This window comes from Physeter macrocephalus, chromosome 6, assembly GCF_002837175.3.
Source record: "Physeter macrocephalus isolate SW-GA chromosome 6, ASM283717v5, whole genome shotgun sequence".
Taxonomy (NCBI): domain Eukaryota; kingdom Metazoa; phylum Chordata; class Mammalia; order Artiodactyla; family Physeteridae; genus Physeter; species Physeter macrocephalus.
In genome coordinates, this window is record NC_041219.1 from 28176982 (window position 1) to 28194698 (window position 17717).

Below are 17717 nucleotides of genomic sequence, written 5' to 3' on the forward strand. Positions count from 1 at the left end.
GGTAATAATTATACCCAAAAAGACCAGTGCACATTATAAAACATCACTGCTTGCTATACAGGCAATTCCCATTACAGAAAAGTCTGATACTGTCTAAATGCTTAAGACTACTTCTAATTACCTGAATTTGAAAAGATTTTATTAACTTGAATCACATGGGTCATACAGTGCCACTACCACTAACTTAATATGGTAAATCTTCTCTGCTCAAAAATGCTAATGATGCAGATTATTAGCTGTGCTTGGATGTAAATGAAAAACCAGAAGCTACTGCCCAATATTTTCCATACCAAAAAATTAAAAAACTGAACTTTGATTCAAAGTTGTGGACACAATTTCAGAACTCGAAATCACTAAACTGTCTTGTCTCAGCAGCAAGGATTCACACCACTCCTGGCTACCAAAGCCAGTGACTGACCTCTCCTGTCAGTCCCAACTGTAATACAAATGCATGTGTTAAAGACCTTTTGGTTTGAAGAAACATTCAATCAGAAAAAAAATAGCAAAGGTAATGAATTAGGAGTCTAATGAATAGTTTTAGAATTCTTTTAAATGTATATTTTAAAAGAAACCCAAGTGCATTATACTCAAACAAAGTTGTATAATATCAAAATAGCCACATGGGGTATGTATACATACAAACACATTACCTATTTAACACCTGGTTTTCTGTTTCTAATTCTTCTCTCTTTGCCTCCAAGACTTCTACCTTTTCCTGCATTCTCTTCAACTTGTTTTCATGAAGAGATTTTCTCTAGAAAAAGAGAAACAATTAATATGAGCAAGTATGGTAATACATACTCTCCTATTTGAACAAAGCTATATAGTGAATATTTTACTCACCAAAAAAATTTTACTTAGAGATGAGTATTTTCAGGGAATACTAGGAGCAAAGATTAGTAGATATGATGCTTACTAAAAATTTTAAAGATAATAAAACACAGGGCTTCCCTGGTGGCACAGTGGTTGAGAGCCCGCCTGCCGATGCAGGGGACTCGGGTTCGTGCCCCGGTCCAGGAAGATCCACATGACGTGGAGCGGCTGGGCCCGTGAGCCATGGCCGCTGAGCCTGCGCGTCCGGAGCCTCTGCTCCGCAACAGGAGAGGCCACAGCAGTGAGAGGCCCGTGTACCGCAAAAAAAAAGATAATAAAACACAGATCTACCTCATATCCTCAACGTGACAAACAGAAATAAATGTCAAACCAGAAAATTGATATCAATAAGGAAATTGTGCAAATAAAAAATCTAGGAAGGGAAGGAGTCAAATTTTACTAATGAGTTTGCCTGTCACCTCATAATCATGACTCTTCATTTTCCCAGAAGATTATCATGAGTTTAAAACAACTATAAATTTAAAATTTAAAAGCATGTTTGCAACTGATAAATTGCTACCAAAGTAGTAAATTAAAGGACCAGACAGATAAGATTATGGATGCATTTCAGTTTGAAAGCATGCCTTTCTAAATATTAAAAAGAAAAAAATTTAAACTTCACAAAGGGAAAATTTTCTAATATGGAAAAATCTATGTATAATGCAAAAGTAGTAAATGAAAAAGGGTAATACTTTTTCAGTTTTATAAACAGGTTGTTTTTATTTTTTACAGAAAAACACCTATAAATGTTGACAATCACTTAGTAGCTACAGACCTTTTAGATTTTTGGTTTCTAACTCTTTACCTAAGTATAACAGGCTTACAGAAAAATGCACATAATGTAAATGTAAAACCATGAAGCAAATGTTGGTGTTGTTACCTCACAGGTCAAGAGCACTGCCGTACCAAAAGGGCCCCTACCCTTCCCTCCTTTCAATCTCTACCCCCTCTGTCCTCTGAAAAGGTAACCAACTAATTTACTTCCAAAGCTGTAGTTTAGTTTTGCATATTTTTGAACTTCATACAAATGGAGTCACAGTGCACATTCTTTTACAGATGGCTTTTTTCTTTCACTCAATACTGCGAGATTTATTCATGTTACTGCTTACAGGTATAGCTCATTCATCGCCTACCCTGGCCCAGGAACCACCCTTCTGTCCTTTATTAGCACAAGTATGTATATATTTACAGGTGACTCAGGACTCTGTCTATTCATTCACCTACCCACATCAAAGAAATCATACACTATATACACTTCTGTTTCTGGTTTTTTGGTTGTTGTTCAACATTTTATCCCTATGACTTAGCCATGTTATTGCATGTCACAGTTCCTCTCTACTGTTATGCTGTTATCCATTTTACAAACACTATTTTATCCCTTCTCCTACTGATAAGAATTTGAATTGTTTTCTACTTTGAAGCTACTATGAATAAAGTTTTATGAACAGTCCTGAATATGTTTTTGGTAGATATATGTCCTCATTTCTCTTTGAGTATATACCCAGGAATGAGTCATACAGTATACATATGTTTTATCTTTAGTAAAAACTGTCAGTTTTCTAAAGTGGTTCTAACTAATTACTAATTACATGCCCACCAGCAATATACGAGAGTTCTAATTGCTCTACATCCTTACCAGCACTTGGTGTGGTCAGTCTTTTGAAATTTTAGCTACTCTGGTAGAATAGAATAATATGTCACTGTAGCTTTAATTTGCATTTTTCTGTTATCTGATGAGGGTGAATACCTCTTCTTATGCATACTGACCATCTGGATATCCTTTTTTTGTGAAGCGCTTGTCTTAGTCTTTTGCCTGTTTAAAAAAAATTTTTTTTGAGTAATCTGTTTCTTATTTGTAGGAGTTCTTTATATATTCAGAATATGAATCCTTTGTCAGATATTTGTGTTGCAGATTGACCTTCTCTCAGTGTGTGGTAACATTTTTTCCCATAAGAGTGTCATTTTATAAAAAGAAGTCCTTAATTATAATAAAATTCAAATTATCAACCATATCTTTTACAGTTAGTGCTTTTTATGTCCTGTTTAAAAAATCTTATCCCAAGATCTTAAGATTTTCTCCCCAAGTTTTTTTCTAGCAGCCTTATTTTTTTACTTGTCACATTTGGGTCTGTTGTTCATTTTTATCTAATTAGGTTGGGTTAATGATAACCAATTGACTCCACATCCTTAAAGGACCATCCTTTCCCTATTGAAAGGCAGTGGTACTTCGTGGTAAGTCAGGTGTTCATATACTATTTCTGGACTGTATTCTGTTCCATTTGTCTGTCTATCCTTATGCCAATACCACACTGTTTTAATGACTGTAGCTTAAAGTAAATCTTGATATCTAGTCGTGTTAAGTCCTCCAGCTTTGTTGTTTTTCTTCAAGATTGCCTTGGTTGTTCTAGTCCTTTGTACTTTCATATGAATTTTGGAATCTACTTTCCAATTTCTACAAGGAAAACTAATGAAATTTTGATTAGGATTGCATTCAATCTACAGATCAGTTTGGGAAGAACTGACATCTTAATAATATTGAGTCTTTCAAATCAAGCGTGGTATAGTTTCCCTTTATCTAGGTCTTCTTTAGTTTTTCTTACAATATTTGCCTATCTTTTATTAGATTTGTTCCTAAATATTTTACATTTTTTATGCTAATGTAAATGGTATATATTTTATTTTCTAATTGTTGTGTATGTAAAGAAAGAACTGATCACAGAAATGCAAGTCAAAACCACAATGAGATATCACCTTGCAACTGTCAGAATGGCTATTCTCAAAAAGATAAGAAACAACAAGTGTTGGTGAGAATGTGGAGAAAAGGGAACCCTCATGCACTGTCGATGGGAATGTAAATTTATGCAGCCACTATGGAAAATAACATGAAGGTTCCTCAAAAAATTAAAAATAGAACTACCAGCAATTCCACTTCTGGGTATTTAGTGAAAAAAAACAAAAACACTAACTTGAAAAGGCATATGCACCCCCATGTTCATTGCAGCAGTATTTACAACAGCCAAGACATGGAAGCAACCTAAGTGTCCATCAATGGATAAATGGATAAAGAAGATGTGATACACACACTGGAATATTATTCAGCCATAAAAGAGAAGAAAATCTTGCCATTTGTGACAATATGGATGGACCTTAAGGGCATTTTGCTAAGTGAAATAAACCAGACTGAGAAAGAAAAAATACCACATAATCTCACTTACATGTGGAATCTTTAAAAATAAAATAAGCTCAAATATACAGAGAACAGACTGGCAGTTGCCAAAGGCAGGGGCTGGGGGATGGGTGAAATGGGTGAAGGAGGTCAGAAGGTACAAACTTCCAGTTCTAAAATAAATAAGTCCTGTGATGTAAAGTACAGCATGGTGACTATAGTTAATGATACTGCATTGCATATTTGAAAGTTACTGAGCGGTATCTTAAAAGTTCTCATTACAAGAAAAAAAATTCTGTAGCTATGTATGGTGATGGATGTTAACTAGACTTATTGTGGTAATCATTTTGCAATATATATATAAATACCAAATTTTCTCTATGGAAGGTTTTAAATTAAGAAGTCCATTTCCCTAATGGATACAGGACTATTTAGATTTCCTAATTCTTCTTGTATTAGTTTTGTTGAGATGTTCAAGGAATTTGTTCATTTCATCAAAATTGCATAATTAACACAGTTGTTCTTATAATATCTTTTTGTTTTAATATCTATAAGATGTATAGTGATACCCCTTTTTCATTCATTATATTGTCCATTTGTGTTTATTCATCTACCTACCTACCTACTTTATGAGGAGTTTGGGGAGAAGCCATTTTATCAATCTTTTCAGATTGATCAGCTCTTGGCAAGTTAAATGTTCTCTATTGTATAATCTCTGCTTCATTGATTTCTGCTCTTGCCTTGAGGAGGCAGATGAGGATGCTGTTAAATCTATACACAGAGTTCATAATTCAGTTATTGTGTTTTTTTAGTTCTAAACCTGCCATTTAAAAAAATGTTTTCTAGTTTTCTGGTCAATTCTCAAGCATTTCTTTTATTTCTGAACATCTACAACATGGTTATTTTAAATTCTGTATCTGATAACTCCATTACCTGGATCCCCTATGGGGGGTTTCTTTATATTGATTGCTACTTCTCTTGATTTTCAATGTTATTTCCTCATGCAGCTATTTTTAAAATTATTATTATTAATAGAAATTTGTTAAAATTGATGAACCAATATTGATACATTCTTATCAACTAAAGTCCACAGTTTACATTGTCACTCTTTGTGTTGTTCAGTTCTATGGTTTTGTCAAATGCATACTGTCCTGTATGCACTACTGCAGTACCATACAGAATAGTTTCACTGCCCTAAAAATTCCCTGTGCTCTACCTATTCATCCCTACTTCCTACCCCACAAACTGTCAATCACTGATTTTCTTTCTGTCTCCATAGTTTTTGCCTTTTCCAGAATGTCATATATTTGAAATCTTACAGTATATAGTCTTTTCGGACTGGCTTTTTTCATTTAGCAATATGCATTTAAGGTTCTTCCATGTCTTTGCATGGCTTAATAGCTCACTTCTTTTTGTCACTGGATAATATTCTCTTGTATGGATATAGCAAAGTTTTTTAACCTTCACCTACTGAAGGACATATTGCTTGCTTCCAAGTTTTGGCAATAATGAATAAAGCTGCTACAAACGTTTGTGTGCAGTTTTTTTGTGTGTGTGAACATACATTTTCAACTCATCTGAATAATTACCTAGGAGCATGACCGCTGGACTGTATGGCCAGACTATGTTTTAACTTTGTAAGAAACTGCTGAAGTGTCTTCCAAAATGGCTGTACCATTTTACAATCCCACCAGCAATAAATGAAAGTTTCTATTGTTCCATATCCTTACCAGCATTTGGTTCTGTGAGTGTTCTGGATTTTAGCCATTCTAATGGATGTGCAGTAGTATCTCTGTTTATTTTTTACTTAGAGCTAGACATTACATTTTAAAAACTGAGGAAATAACTGAAGCCTACAATGCTAGTTTCCCTTAAAGCAGATTTACATTTGTTTCTTGCAGGCAGCTGGGAACACTAACAACAGGGGTTAATTTAATCTAATTATAAGGACAGATTATCTGAAGCTGTGCTTCAATACCTGCAAGGGCCAGGCTATTTGCAGTTAGTTCACTCTTAGTCCAAGAGCACTACCCCTTCATGGTCTCAACCCACAGCACTAGTAGACTCAGACCTGAGACCCTCTCTCTGGCAGATTCTCAACTCCAGTTTTTGGTCCCCAAGCCCTACGAGGTTGTCAAAAGCTTTGCTTCACTTCTCAGCCTCTCAGCTGTCTCTTCTAGAACTGGCAGCTTCCTCTAAGGGAAAAGCAGCCCCAAATGCTGAGCTCACCTCTCCAGGTTTCCCATCTCTCCAGGATCTTGGCCTCTTAATTCTTCACTGCCCTTCATGGAGATATTTTTAAAAATATTTTGTCTGATTCTTCTAGTTCTCATGTGGAGAGCTGATCCACATATTTCCTAGTCTGTCATTATCAAAAGCATATGCTCCTTTTAGGTATTTTAGTTCAACTAACAGCAGACATTTTAAAGATGGAAATGCTTAATACTTCGTTATTATATGATTCTATAAACCTGCAATCTTAAAATCTAGTTCTATTTCTCCATTTGTACTGCTCATTTAAATTGTAGTAAAATACGAATTTTTTCACTCTCATCTTCAAATCTTAAGCATGTATATTTATACACACACACAGAGTGCACACTTAACTGGGCCCTACATTAACCATAGTTAATACAAAATACAGGGATTTCTGAAGGGAATTCCAGTCATAAAATACAAAATCTTGAGAAAAGGCTTTTTTAGAAAGGATAAGAAATGAATTAAGAAGAATCTGTAATTCTATAGGAATGTGGATTCCCCTGATGGTTCTCCAGCAGGGGAACTGATGGGTGAAAAGCATTGTTTTGAAAAGATTAATATGGTATCAGTGTATAGGATGGACCCTGAAGTTTGCCTCTTAAGAGGCAAATCTGGAGTGGAGATAAGCTTCCTGAAGACAGGGTTCAGGACAATGCTGTCCTCATCCTCATCACTGTAAAAACAACCAACCAGTTACTGAGCACTACTCTTTGCCAGGAACTGAGTTAGAATGCAGCAACAGAATTGGACAGCTGGTTGACTAGTAGACCCAATGAATGCCTTAGACCCTAACATTATAATCATTTCTTTGCAGCACCCTCATTATCTTGACCCAAGCCTCCTTCTTCTTCTAACACTCTCTCTCTCTCTCTCTCTCTCTCACACACACACACACACACACACACACACACACACACACACCCATGCTGACTGGTCTCACCTTAAATTAACCAGCACTAACTTCAAATGGGTCCCCCTATTGGTACCTGGAAATCCTACTAATTTCCCTAATCCAATCACTCTCCCAAACTCTTACATTCTTTCACAACTTCTTGTCTCTCCTCAAATCTGTTAGACCTCCACTCTTCACAGAGTGGAGTGGAGGTGACCCAGATTCTTTTTTGCATTGAGAAAATAGCAGCAATCAGTAGAGAATTTCCACTACATCCATGAATTTATCAGGAATTTACAATCATATATTTTGTCTTCTTTCCAGGTACAATAGATACATTGTGTTTCTATCCCTTCCCTCTCTGAATTGAATCTAATGCCCTTCTGCCTACTAAAAGATATCATCCCTTCATTTGCCCCCTCTTTCTCCTGCATCATCAATTTTCCCCTTGCTACTTAATCATCCTATAATTTCTCCCTTCTTAAAAGAAGCCTTTGCTCCCACAATGCTAGCTATTACCCCAGTTTTCTGTTCTTCACAACAAAATTCCTTCAACAAACTATATTCCATATCACTCAGACCTGCATACCTACTACTCCACAGAAACAACTCTTGACAAAGCCACCAACAATTACCAGTCAAATGGATTCTTAGTCTTCATCTTACTATTTTATCATCTTACCACTGTGAAATAAAATTCATATTTATGGTGAGACAAGAAAAATTTAAACATAAAAATTCTTCTCTGCGCTTTGGCCTCCCCTCTCCCCTCACTGTGCCTTGTGTATCTGCATTATGCATTGACCAAACCTCCCCCATCAGCAGGAATACCTGCTCAATCATAAACAGCAACATTCTCCTAGCATCAACACGACAATGCCTTAAAAGAGAACATTCCTTCTTGATTATAAAGGATCACATGACCCACCACAATGGCACTAAAATCTGGATTTTGTAAACTGTCAATAATAGGTCATTTAATGTACAGCCCTCTGTCTCAAGAAATTTATATAAACTGTATCTTGACTTCTAACGGGCAGAACAGTTCTCAGAGCTTTCTGAGATGCTCTTCTTGGGTTTTAACCCTCAAATTTGTCTTGAATAAAATTTTCCAATTCTTTCTTAGGTTGCCTGGTTAATTTTTCGTCGACACTATACTGTCATTTGACACAGCTAATCCTTCCTGAAGCATTTTTCTTCATTTGGCATCTAGTACTTTCTTGGTTCTTTTCCTATCATATTGGCCACTCCTTCTCAGTCTCAACTTCCCAACTTCTAAAGTTTGGAATTCCTCAAAACTCAATCCTCAAACCTGTTCTTTTCTGTCTTCCTTCACTTTCTAGGTGACCTCATCTAATCCCATTGCTTTCAATACCATTTACATGCTGATAAGTCCCAAATCTTGATCTCTAGCCTAGTCCTCTTCCCTGAAGCCCTGATTCATGTATTCACCAGAATGCTTAGTATCTCCACTTGGAAGTCTAATAGGCATCTCAAAGAGTTAATGTGTCCAAAAGAGGCTTCTTTATTTTATCCCTAAACCTGTTCCTTCCAAGGTCTTTCCCATGTCAGTAAATGGCAATTCTATTTTAACCACGTGCTCAAGCCCAACATCTTAGTCATCTTTGATTTATCTCTTTAATACCCTATAACCATTGTAAGTTCTACCTTTAAAAATATATACAGAATCCGACCACAAGTCTACTACTAATTCTCTATATCTCTCATCTGAACTACCGAAAAGTGGTCTTCCTGAGTCCTGTTTGCCCCTCTACACAACAGCCAGAGATTCTCCTGAAAATATAATTCAGATTATAGCATTTCTCAATTCAAAACTCTCCAGTGTGTTCCTATCTCATTCAGAATAAAAACCAAAAAAAGCCCCTACATCACCTAGCCTCCTACTACTTCTCTCCATTCCAGCTACCCAGGTCTCCCTCCTTGTATTCCTTCAACATACTGAGCATACTCCTGCCTCTCTCTTTTACTTTCTATTCCCTCTGGAACATTCTTCCCCTACATACAAAATATGGCCTCCCCCTTCTTTCCTCGAGGTCTCTGCTCAAATGTTACTTTATCAGAGGCTTCTCTGATCACCTATATAAAACAATGCCCTCTATCCCCCTTAGTTTTCCTCTTAGCACACATCTCCACCTGACATTTGTTTCTTTACTCCGTGTCTCCCATCCACTACAACATAAGCTCCTCAGTGCAAAGTCTTTACTTCTGTATCCCTGTGAATAAAACAGTACCTGGTATAATACATAGTTGGTTCTCAATAAATCTGTTGAGTAAACTGACTAAACGAATATAGAGAAACCTCGTAGTGAAGAGAGTCTGAGCTAGGATGTTGCAATAAGAATAAAAAGAAATGAGGTGGGGAAAATGTGAGATACATTATAAAGGAAGAATTCACAGGCTCTAGTGACTATACTGGGTAGAACAGTGTCTCCCAAATATTTATGTTTACTCAGAATCTCAGAATGTGACTATGATATAAGAAGAAATATATTTGGTCTTTGCCCTGGGCTTCTGGCACAGAGCTCCTAAAACCCATGGAATTTCCTGAGTCCTAGGAGCATCTTTTGCTATTCATAACCAGCCCTTTTCAATCATACCTGAGTTAATACTAATGAGTTAACTTAGGGTGGGACCCTAGGTAATCTCAAAATAGAGCTACAGTCACTAGAAAGAGCAAGTGGTAAAAGGAAGGTAGGAACTTGCAGCACTATTCCCACCTCCCACTCTCCACCCTCCACTTCTGGGAGTGGCGGAACTGGAGATTGATATCTATTAAAAACTCTTGAACAAGGATACCTGGAAAGCTTCCAGTATAGTGAATACACTGATTTGCTAGAAGGGTGGCACTCCCAGAGAGGGCACCCCTCCCCCTCCATACCCTATACATCTCTTCTATTTGGTTGTTCCTGAGTTGTATCCTTTCTAATAAACCAGTAAATACAAGTACAGTTTCCCTGAGTTCTATAAACCTGGGTGGGGGGGTGTTATGGGAACCCCAATTTATAGTCATTGGTCAGCAGTGCAGATGGCTAAGGACCTGACACCTGACATGGGGTTAGTCTTGAGGCTGAACCCTTTAATTTGTGGAATCTGATGTAGTGTCAGAATTTAATTGAATTATTGGCACCCAGTTGGTGTCCAGAGAATTAGATAATTGGTTCTTGGCGTTGGAAAACACTCCAGAGTGACCTTATCTGAAAAAAGGGTAAAGTTAAGATGAGGTTATACTGGATTAGAGTGGGCCCTAAATCCAATATTGACTTGTGTCCTTATAAAAAAGGAGAAATCTGGATATAGAGACAGACACACACACCAGGTGAAGAGAGAGGCACAGATTGAAGTGATGTGTCTGCAAGCCAAGGAACACCAAGGATTGCTAGCAACCACCACAAGCTAGGAGAGAGGCATGGAACAGATCCTTCCCCAGAGCCTTTGGAGGGAGCATGGCCCTATGAGCACCTTGATTTTGGACTTCTAACTTCCAGAACTGTGAGATTATAAATTTCTGTTGTTTTAAGCCACACAGTTTGTAGTAATTTGTTATAGCAGCCCTAGGAAATGAATATAGTGACTGACTATATTTGGGGAAAGGGAGCCCTTAGGATGAATCAAAGGTTTGAAGACTAAGTAATTGGAAGAATGATATTCTACTGAAAGAAATGAAAGTCCAGAGGAGAAAGCGGCTGTAAGAAATGATTGTAATTTTCATTATATCAGTCCAATACAATCACAGGTTTATCAAATGGATGCCTTAGTGTTACTCACATTACAACACAAAAGAGTTAAAGAAAAATCAAAAGAATACTGATGGAAGAATCAAAGCTGAAATTTTCCTTTTATCACCTTCTAGCCAAATTCAATGAACTCTCTTCAATAATCAGGACCATTTACCTTTGATTCCTTTCTTTTCCTGTGGCTTCTATAACACCATACTATAGCTTCTACCTCTATGACCATTCCTCTACTAAATCCAGCTCCTCCTTCCAAGCCAACTTAGTTCTTAGTCCTTTTATTCTTCAACAGTTCTCAAAATCTCAAGTGTCTAATTATACATCCCTAAGCTGAATTACTGATCTCTACGCTTTACATTCCATTATTTCTGGTAATCTACATGATATCGTCACTTAACAGTCTAGGACAGGACTTCCCTAGTGGTCCAGTGGTTAGGACTCTGCGCTTCCACTGCAGGGGTCACGGGTTCGATCCCTGGTCAGGGAAGTTCCACATGCTGCACAGTGCAGCCAAAAAAAAAAAAAAGAGTCTAGGACATGTCTATATGGATGCACTGCCGTCAGTTCATACCTGACGTGTGTTTAGTCAAATGTATCTTCTCTTTCTACTCAACTGACACATGGTCTTTATTCCATCATGACAACTCCTCTATATCCTCTCATAGCTAAAATATTTCATATTTTTCTCTTTCTTCTTATTTAGCACTATATTCTGTTAATTTTTTCCTTTGGAATACTTCTAGGAGTCATCCTTCACCTTCATTCTATATTGCAAGCCCAAATTCCAGACTTCTTACCTCATTTTAAGATTATTATAGGGCTTCCCTGATGGGGCAGTGGTTGAGAATCTGCCTGCCAATGCAGGGGACACGGGTTCGAGCCCTGGTCTGGGAGGATCCCACGTGCCGCGGAGCAACTGGGCCCATGAGCCACAATTACTGAGCCTGCGCATCTGGAGCCTGTGCTCCGCAACGAGAGAGGCCGCGATAGTGAGAGGCCCGCGCACCGCGATGAGGAGTGGCCCCCGCTTGCCACAACTAGAGAAAGCCCTCGCAAAGAAACGGAGACCCAACACAGCCATAAATAAATAAATAAAATTTAAAAAAAAAAAGATTATTATAAATAGCTTCCTGACTAGTCTCCCTGTCTTAAGGCTTTCTTCTCTCTAGCACAGTAATGCTCACTTTAGTGTCCACACAGATCACATGGAAATGACTAATAGATTCTTTAGGTACTGCATGTTATTTTACTTCTCCAATTAGATTATATGGTCATCAAGGGCAGGAATTAATCATGGCTTCTATTTTCCCCTCAGTGTATAATATAATGCCAGGCCACACAACATATTCAATAGATATTTTATAAATTCAAGACTATGGTTCATTTCTTTCTCAAAACCGTTCATAACATCTAACCAAGAATTATTTCAGAGATATACCTTAGAATAAAAATAACAAGTTATCATTTCAAGTGCCTCAAAAGGAAAAGCACAACTCATTGTCCTCATACCAAGAGATCTCTCTTCATACTCACATTTCAACAGTGTGTGGGGAAAAACATACAGAGAAGTCATCAATTACAGAAGGGCATTCCAACTCAAGATACCCAGTCCAACTTTTCCAAACAAATCAACACAGCAAAATATCATTACACAAAGACTCTACCTAAAAACACTTACCAGAAATGACATAATCTCTGCGCTTAGGAGGTTGGAGCTGTAAATGAAGCCATCTTACCTAGCCTGGGGGAAAAAAAATAAAGCTGCCACTCCCCAGTTGTAAGAACCTCTCACAGGAAAGTAACTCTAAAGGACTATGATTTCTGCTCTAGAGTTAATATTTTGTGACTTAATTTAAGTCTTACTACACAAGAAAGTTATGATCTTTGTCATCTAAGAAACTTAAAAGTGTGTTGCAATTTTACTAATCATATTTATGTAATCTTATAGCCAACATTTTCATACAGAAGCATTATATTTAACTTGAATGGGAAAAGGTGTGAGTTTAAAAAATTAATTTTATAGTGATCATTCTGCCACAGGAAATAAGACTCATGTGGATTATGGTTATAATGAAGAGAAAAGCAGTAAAGTATCTCGAATCAAAGAAAGGGGGAAATTAAAAGAGTAACAGTGCAGAAAAAGCACAGGATTAAGAATAGAAAAATGCAGATTTTAGTCACAGCATCCCTAACTAGTCAATGATCTTGGCTCCCTACCACTTCAGTTTCCAAATCTGTAAAAATTATCTGAATGCTAAGATCCCCCAGCCCTAAAATTATATATACTTATATACTTTTTACAGTATTTCTATGTCACATGTACTATCTGCTTTTCCACTTTAACTGCGGTAAAGTTGTAAGCCTATAGGGCAGTGCTCCACATGATGGGACAGCTCTGGGTCATAATTTTTACTGAATTGAGTTTAACAATTTCCTGCAACTTAAAATCATTATCCACAGATCACATTTTTAAAAGTAAAACAGGTGTTTGCTATATTCACCCCCATCATTTGGCAGTTATTTCAGTAGGAAAAACATTCATCCTAGGTTAATACTGATGAAAGGTTACTTCGCATGTTTCTTAAAATATCACCTCCTGGGCTTCCCTGGTGGCGCAGTGGTTGAGAGTCCGCCTGCCGACGCAGGGGACACGGGTTCGAGCCCTGGTCTGGGAAGATCCCACATGCCGTGGAGCAACAAAGCCCGTGAGCCACAACTACTGAGCCTGTGCGTGTGGAGCCTGTGCTCCGCGACAGTGAATGGCCCGCGCACCGCGATGAAGAGTAGCCTCCGCTCGCCGCAACTAGGGAAAACCCACGCACAGAAACGAAGACCCAACACAGCCAAAAATAAATAAATAAAATTAACTTAAAAAAAAAAAATATATATATATCACCTCCTCCCCTTTCTGGTGTACCTATGATTAGTTGATAATCTCTCTCACCACTGGATGTCACTTTTGCTCCAAAAGAAGTCAACCCAACCTAGCCTCAATAATTAGAATCTGATCTCTAAGACACTTATCTCTAAAACCCCAACATAAAAGTTTTTTCTGTGAAAGATAAAATCAGCTCTTATGATTTCTAGCTAATCTGGCATCAGATGCTTTTAGGCTTCAAACAGTACAAGGAAGCATAAGTAGGATTTCGGAGATCATCCCAAACCATGAAATAACTTCACTAAAATCCCATCAATACCCATACACTACTCAGTACTTATATGGACAGAAAGAAAGAGAAGTGATACAGGGGAAAAAAAAACAATGAAACAACAACATAAGTATATATATTTGAGTATAAAACGCTGGGATCCTATATAGTTAAGTGCTGTTTTCTAATCTCAATGTTATACCACTTTTAGCATAATGGAAAGAGAAAAGCAACATTCATAAACCAAGAAAGTGGGGAAGTAATGACATTAAGAGTTCTCATGTTGTCACTCCAACTATCAGGATGAATTTGGCAGTTATATCTAATAATGTAAACAGGTAACTAAAAACTGTGTCCTTGATTTCCAAATTCAGAATATGTAAATGATATACAGTTCTCTTCTCTTATGCAAATATGAACAGCTAACCTTACCAATAAACATACACACATTAAGACACTGGTGTGCCTATGTCTAGAGGTACGAATTCCTCTCATTTCAGACCTTCTCACTTCCCCACAACCAATGCCACTACTAAAGGAACTTATCAAATGGAGACATATCCAAATCATTCGTGGGATTTAAAAAAAAATACTTCCTTCCCCTTCCCCCAACACACATGCGCCAATCTTGCTAAAAATAACTGCTGAATCGCTGCCATGGAGAGCCATGGCTACTGATGGGGCTATGCTACATTCCTTGGGTTTGTTGAGTAGAAAAAAAGTTGTAAACCACTGACTTAGATGAATCATCTGGTTACATCAGTTCCATGATGCCCTGGATTAGTTCCAAGAAAACAAAGTTTTTAGGTTCTGGAGAAAATATGCCTGCAAAGATGAAACTTTAAAAAGATCATGGCTGTGGGAACTATCGTGGCTGTTTCAGAAGCCAGGGGAGTCCTAGTTCCTTCTGCTGGGGCAATGAGATACTTGCTTCTATATTCCTGAGTTGGAAACAAAAAAGTATTGTAACCACAAAAACAATGTTACAAGTATTAGTTAAGCACAGTTGAAACAGGCCTAATCACCCTGTAATTTAAGTGCAGAATGAGTTAAATGACACTTGTATGGGCTGGTCTAGAAACTTTATCAATGAAAACCACTGTCTCTGTGGAAAAATGCATACTCTGAAAAACTGACTTGTACACAACATTGAGAAATAAACCTGTTGAGCAGTTTGCATTTTCCCAATTTATCTTTACAAGGTGACAGCAAAATGTCATGTTTAAATATCAAACTGAACATACCTGTAAAGTCTCAGTTTTAATTATACGTTTTATTCTCCTATAATGGTTATGCTTTTACTCTATAGAAATCACTTTAATGAGAACCACTTGCCTTTTTTTGGGCAATTGCAGCTCGCTGCAATTTCTCCTTAGCTTGATTATACTTTTCTTCTCTGTCAGTGATACGTTCATGAAGCCTATGCTTTTCTTCCAACCACTGTATTTGCTTCTCTTCCAATGCCCTGTCAGAAGAACGTATGCAAAACATGAGATGTTAACTCTTAGAAGAGATATTACCCCAAGTATAATCAAACTCACTACCTACCTCACCCACAGCCTTCATAATCCAACACAGGCATTCTCGCATGGCCACGTATCTGCTATCACTACCATTACTGAGTATTTTCTATGAGCCAGCCACTGGGCTTAGAACAGTACGGGTACTACATCATTTATTCTTCCCAGTAACCCCTGAGTTAGGTACGTCTATCATTTCCATTTTATAGCTGAGGAAACTGAGGCTTAGAGCTGTTAACTAACTTGCTTAAAGACTTATACCTAGTTAATGGGGGGGGGGGGGCCGGTGGGGCAGGACAAACAACTGATAATCAGCTTTAAACCATGATACCACCAAGCTATTAAAAACTGGGCCTAATAAAGATGGTTAAAAATCAACCTTAGTATCAAGTCTTAATGTGGTATGTTTCCTGGCTAGAGTAAAATTCATATAAATGAATTTTGTAGTAACATCATAACAACTTACATCTTTAAAGCTCTTCTGTATACTTTATGATTTTTCGTATCATCACTATAGGCAGTACAAATGAGATATACAAACCCTGAGGAGTCAGATTGCATGACTAAGGTCAAAGAGATTTTAGGTATCTTAGCTGGGATCAAAATCACATTCTATTAACCCCAAGTCCAGCTATTTTCTGCTATATAATCCTATGAATAACATTCAGAAACCAATGATAAGTTAGTTACATTTGCTAGCTATACTATGACTGGAATTCTTAAGCACATTTCAAATCACTTGAGGATCCCAAGATACAAATTCCTATTATTTGCAAAATATAAGCAAAATAATTTGGACCCTGCAGAATGTCACAACACATTATGGACAGTTATCTTGCTTACTTCCTTTTCTTGAAATTCAACCACATATATGAGTCCATGGACAAGCCTTAAAATATTAATAGAAAATTAAGGAAAAAATTTTATGTGGCAAGGTAGCCTTCAGAAGAAAAACTGTGAAAAGAATAATGTTTCATAGATTCAAAAACTTATAATAATGACATGTTATAATAACAAAGCAAATACAAAATAGTAGTTTTCTACCATATATAAACAACATTTTCCAGGGAATATAAGATCTTGGTCACCAAAATCATCTCCCTACCAGTTTACTAGACTATCTACTACTAAGAGATTTCAAAATCAAAAAATATAAACAAGTAAATGAGCTTTTCAAAGGGAAAATCCAAAAGATTATAACTGTAATTCTAAGAAGTAAGCTGTACACATCAAAAATTTTGTTTGTTCTCTGGCATTCAGAAGAATTTAGATATTTGAAGTAAGAAATGTATTGATTTACTCAATGAATACAGAAGTGTTTCTTTGAAGGTTTTCATAATACTGTGGTCAGGCAGAATTTTAAAAGGTCTTCTTCCCTAGATGTCTATTTTCTTTTCTTTTTTTTTTAAAGCAATCCAGGAGTCCATAAAGCTCATCTCTAGAAACAGAAAATACATTACCTAAGACCACTGTACACTGTCAATGGGGTATTTGTAACTAGTTCCCAAAATACAGTCAATACTGGAATCATCATTAAAAGAACTATATGTAATATAGCAGAAAGAAGAAACAGTTTGTACATTAAAAAAAAAAAAAAAGAGCAAACTCTACTTTTCAACTTCTAGTTGTGCTTTTTCAGCTTGGCTTCTTAAATTTCGGCATTCCTGTTTTAACCTCTCCACCATTTCCTTCAGTGTTTGGTTTGAATTCAGCAACTCATTCTCTGACTGTGCAAGTGAGGTCACTTGGATCTGCAAACTACTGATTTGCTTAAAAGAGAAGAAAGAAGAGAAACATAAGGCCACTAAACAAATGCATAGAATATGAGAGACACAGAGGACACTAAGCATCTTCCCTCACAAATGCCACACCCAACTGATGTGCCCTTCAGAACACCCTGAAATGAAATTATAAAGAGGACCAGCATTAGAGAAATGCAAATCAAAACTACAATGAGATATCATCTCACACCAGTCAGAATGGCCATCATCAAAAAATCTACAAACAATAAATGCTGGAGAGGGTGTGGAGAAAAGGGAACCCTCTTGCACTGTTGGTGGGAATGTAAATTGATACAGCCACTATGGAGAACAGTATGGAGGTTCC

At 37.1% G+C, this 17717-nt stretch overlaps 1 protein-coding gene across 1 annotated transcript in view; it reads right to left on the reverse strand.

The window, feature by feature from the left end:
- The window catches only part of CEP83 (centrosomal protein 83), a 126036-nt gene that overhangs the window by 3307 nt on the left and 105012 nt on the right, over nt 1-17717 (reverse strand). The window contains exons 12-14 of the mRNA XM_007104760.4: nt 17223-17380; nt 15427-15556; nt 651-754 (exon numbers count right to left, since the gene is read on the reverse strand). Coding sequence (XP_007104822.1) covers nt 651-754; nt 15427-15556; nt 17223-17380 — 392 coding nt within the window. The remainder of the gene's footprint in view (nt 1-650; nt 755-15426; nt 15557-17222; nt 17381-17717) is intronic.